We start from the raw sequence: 4,809 nt of genomic DNA on the forward strand, positions 1-4,809 counted from the left end.
GTGTAATCAAAGACTAACACCATTTGTCTCCAAGCTATTTTGACCGATGGGTATGATCTTATGAGAGAGGGAACGTTAGGAAGATTTATATCGTCTCATAAAGGGTTATTTTGCACCAATTTTATCAAGCGTAAGTGAAGGAATGTGTGGAATAGCCGTGTTGTTGGACCCCTTGTATAATGTTTCTATTTGTGAGTTTTTTTTTTGGGAATGGTACGCCAAGAGGGGAGAGGAGAAGAGAAGCCTAGGCTAATACCATCCACTCCATGCATATAGAACAATCAAGCAAGCAAGCATTCACAAACACAAGCATGCAACCACAAGCACAAGAGAGTGAGAGAGATAGAGAAAGCAAGACTCAATTGTGACTAATGGGATGGTCCCGTTTTCGTATTCCATAAAATGACTTAGATAAATTAGCTCACTTTTTACAACCATTTACAATTGGGAGCCCGAAATTGGCTTCCTAGCTCTATGTATATCTATCTAACTATGACCGACATTACACTAGCGGTCATCCCATATGTCTTTTTCAATAGGTGCTTAGCGTGGTTATAAAATGATAGATTACAAGAAGAAGAGTAGCAACACTTGAAAAATAATGTTAACCAGAGTGGTTAATAGTATCTTGAGTTGAATACGACTCTTAAAGATCACAAGGATTCAAAGTAATGCTAGCTTATACCTTTTGATGATTCGCTAATATCTACAAGTCCTAAACTTTGATCTTATGGAAACCCAAACCTACACTGCTCTTGACTTTTGCTCAATAATCATAGAGAGGAAAAAGGTGATGCATGAACAAAGAGAAGAGCATGCAAGCATGGCCTCTACTATTTACACAAAACGGTGTATTGGAGTCACAAAAAGAAGAGAAATAATACAAAATATTGATGGATAGTTTGGTTCTAGAATTTTTTTTCCTTTGGGAATGTTTAGAATAATTCTTCTCATGCTCGAGGTCGCTGTCTTTAAATGAGAGATAAGCTAGAGAGAGAGAGAGAGGTCACATTGATTTATGCGTAAATCATAGATGTCACATTGATTGATAGTAGTTACGAGTAAATCAAAGGTAGTATGCAGGATTAGAATTGTTTTTTTTTTTTCCTTTTGGAAAGTTTAGAATAATTCTGCTCATGCTCGAGCTTATGGAAGACACACTATATATGTCGCTGCTCCGTGGCTACAGAAGTTGAAGAGAGAGAGAGAGAGAGGGGTCATAGATGCCACATTGATTGATATACGTGGTATGGAGGATTAGAATATTTTTTCTTTCTTTTGGAAAGTTTAGAATAATTCTGCTCATGCTCGAGCTTATGGAAGACGCATTATGGAAGACGCACTATATATGTCGCTGCCCAGTGCCTACAGAAGTTGAAGAGGGAGAGAGAGACAGAGAGAGAGAGAGAAGAGAGGATGGCAGCTGCGCAGTTGCTGATCAAAAAAGGTGAATTAAAGGCGGCTCCTCTGCTTGCGCCTTGCCGCCAGGGGCGGCGCTCCACGAATGGGCTCCGTGCCGTCGCGCCGGTGGCGTTGATGCAGGGCTACAATGCTGTTTTTGGGGAGGGACTGAATACAGCAGTGAAAGGGGAGACCCAAGTCTCGGGAGGCGATAGCTTTGTGAAGTGTGACATCTGTACCAGCAGCATGCAGCTCATCGAGTCCCTCCAGATTGATCAGGCCCTCTCTGTCAGCTTCTCTAGCTTTGGCAGCGTCTCCGAGAAGGTGCAATTCTTCCAGCAGCTGACCACCACCTCCAACACTACCCACATCGTTGTGTTCTCCCGCCACATCCAGGGCTTGGAGACGGTGACCAATGTGCAGGGACTGCGGCCTGAGGTTTCTCCGCCAAAGGACGATACCCAATTGGCAGATTTTGTGCAATTATATGGCGACAGCTACCTATCAAGCCGAATCACTGGTGGTGAGTACTATGCCGTGTACTCCTACTACTCGGACTCGCGGGAGGAGCAGTCCCGGCTGAGCGGCGAGCTGAGAGCAGCAGGAATCTTCTCTACAGTGAGCGTGGATGCATCCTTGCAGGTGATCTGTTGTTTTATGTTGGTTTATTTTTTTTCACGATTTTTGGGGCAAGCGCCCGAGAGAAAATCCACTCACACACCCATATATATGTACACGGTAACCGCAAGGCCCCCAAAGGGAAACACCTTAATTACCACCACACTAGGTTGGTAACTTGTTTTCCCTTTTAGAGTCAACAACCCTCATAAAATGGGGATTTCAATTCACGGCTTTGCCTAGCACACCGAACCACTAAGGTGGTGAAAGTGGCGTTGGCGTTGTACGCCTGGGGCAACAAGCTGTACACGTTAGCACACTGAACCACTAAGCTGACGAAGGTGGCGTTGCTTTAGACGTTATCCCATCTCAAAGCGCATTGACCAATCCTTGGAGGAGCTTTCTAGACGTCTCTTGGTGACGCACATATTTTTAAATTATATTGATAACTTTTCATGTGTATCATATGCTTCTTCGCTTGCACTTTTTTAGCATATCCGGCATGCTCCTGTATATCCTTGGTCGCCCTCTGGAATCCAACCATTGGGCCCTACAAAAGGACTCAGCATATATGTATCTTGGTGCGGGATGGGGGTCTCCGGTTCCTCCCCCAACCCTTCGCGGGCACGTAGGCCGTGCCCCCCGCTTTTGCAGGCTACGTATGCCTGCCTTTGGGAAGCTCTACATGCTGAACTATATCAAGGAGAAAAAGAAGGGAAAATGGGCTTCACACTCTTGGAACCTTCACAAATGACTTGGCAATGATCCCATAAGTCCAGTGTTGTGCTGGACAACAGTGTCTATATGCCCTTGGCCGGTTTGTAGACTCTTTTGCCGTCGGTGGACCACCGACCTTGATCAAGGGGGATTTATGGGGTCGACTGGTGTTGTGTTGCGTATATATTGCACAAGTAATATAAGTGAGAAATGAGTTAACCATGCCTTTGCAAGACCATGTGGTCCGTAAGGCCACAAAGACCCTATGGTCCATAAGGCGACACAACATATAATGCCACATATATGACTTGGAATGAGTGACAGAAGCTTATGTTTGTCTAGTATGTGTCCTGCGATCACCGCCATAGCCGCTCAAGACTTATGCATGCGTGGCGATTTGGTGATTATTTGAATGCTACAAATATGACACATATGGTGATTATATATACATTTGCATGGCACCGTACTGAGTTGCTCACAGAGTGAGCCCCTACACACTTGCATGATGCTTTGAGGATGGAGCTTCAGTGTTGATATGATCAGAGTAGTGACACTTATCCCAATCAGCATATTGGAATATTTTGCAGGTCAAGATCGAGCGTTTTAATTCATCTCAGACACGACGCATCCATTTCGTGCAGCGCATGTCCGGCGTAGCCAATCCCGAATTCCCAGCTCCCGAGAAGATGGTAAACTTTGCCTTAAAGTTCCCGTCGATGCAGCTCACAGCTCCGAAGATCATCCAGTGGACTGTTTCTGGCTATGAGCATGTTCCAGGCATAGGCAGTATGTTCAAACCCGTTGCGCGCAACCGCACCATGCTAGCGAGCCGGGAAACCTCAAACACCTTGAGCAAGTTGAAGGACCTACAAGGGAATATTGATGTTATTAACAAGGTGTACAGTCTCTATGGGGGCTATGGCGGAGACAACAAGCTCAACAGTGTGAAGGTGCAAGCAGATAATGACGAGAGCATGGTGCGAGGCTTGGTGTCATCATATGTAGATAATCCGACCAAGCCGCTAATCGTGGGTGATCGATTAGTACTGAAGTGCCTTGCCAGCGGCACGCCATCCCTAGACTACACCGTGAAAACGTATCAAGCCATGAATGGAGGGGCTGGTGCTGCGGCGTTTGACGATGTACAGGATCCTAGAACATATATTCAGCAGCGCAAGAGGATCTCCGCCATACAACTACGCTATACTTGGAACCGAGTCAGCTGCTTGGAGGTCACCTACTCTGGTTGGAACATGGTAGATCAAACCCTTCACCATGGCAGTCATTGCTATGGGGAAAAAATCAGCCCCCTGCTGGTGGTGCTGCCTAGTCACACTGTCAAATCCTTCAAGGGCTTCCATAGAGCAGAACCACATGACACTTCCTCTCCTACATTGATAAGGAGGCTTGATATATCACTCGATGATGGTTCTTGTATAAGTGGCGGGGACAGTTCTTATACTAATATTGAATGGAACCGCCCTGAAGGATCATTCCTCATGGGATTTAGAGGCCTTCTCTTTGACGGGGGCATTAACGCGCTTGATATCGTCTATGCTTCCTTCTGCCCTGCAACTTGGTCCTCATTTTAGCCACCTTTTAATACTATTATATTATGCCCCCCTTTTGCTAAAAGCCAATCACATGTAACACAGTTGTACCATCTAAGACATTGACTATACTAGTCAATGTCTAAGAACGGTATTAATTTGCTAACAAAATATGTAACCACATAATATAATATGACAGTTGTTTGTATTGCACCCAACTAAACTAAGGGATTATGGATATGTACAAGTAGCTTCAACATACGGTATACTGTGAGTCTCTTCCGGGCCAAAGTATAATTGGAAACAAAGAAGTATCGTTGTTGAAAAGCCTTAGTTCTATTTTCTTGGTTGGTTTGTCACAATTAGTTAGAGGAAGAGAGAGAGAGAGAGACATAGACCACAAACACGATAACAGCAAGCATTGCTTACATCGGATAACCTTAAACAAGTCTTTTGAAATGAAAGAATAGCAATCGGATGCAAGCAGAAATGCACACCGATATCAACAAACATTGATCAAACA

The 4,809-nt window shown here is 44.7% G+C and overlaps 1 protein-coding gene across 1 annotated transcript; it reads left to right on the top strand.

Moving 5' to 3' along the window:
* Positions 1-1,376: 1,376 nt before the first annotated feature.
* On the top strand, positions 1,377-4,496 carry LOC147607341 (uncharacterized). The gene is made up of 2 exons (XM_086790294.1): positions 1,377-2,043; positions 3,324-4,496. Exons 1-2 carry the CDS (start codon positions 1,417-1,419, stop codon positions 4,326-4,328), a joined length of 1,632 nt encoding a protein of 543 aa, XP_086646420.1. The 5' UTR covers positions 1,377-1,416; the 3' UTR covers positions 4,329-4,496.
* The last annotated feature ends 313 nt before the right edge of the window (positions 4,497-4,809 follow it).

The sequence above is a fragment of the Cibotium barometz genome, chromosome 55 (assembly GCF_041138505.1).
Source record: "Cibotium barometz isolate CiBa-2024 chromosome 55, ASM4113850v1, whole genome shotgun sequence".
In the NCBI taxonomy this organism is placed as follows: domain Eukaryota; kingdom Viridiplantae; phylum Streptophyta; class Polypodiopsida; order Cyatheales; family Cibotiaceae; genus Cibotium; species Cibotium barometz.

Bases quoted from the DNA above. Each gene is read 5' to 3' on its own strand.
- LOC147607341 (XM_086790294.1), top strand. From the start codon at position 1,417: ATGGCAGCTGCGCAGTTGCTGATCAAAAAAGGTGAATTAAAGGCGGCT. The intron at 2,044-3,323 runs GTGATCTGTTGT...AATATTTTGCAG, and splicing joins GCGTGGATGCATCCTTGCAG to GTCAAGATCGAGCGTTTTAA.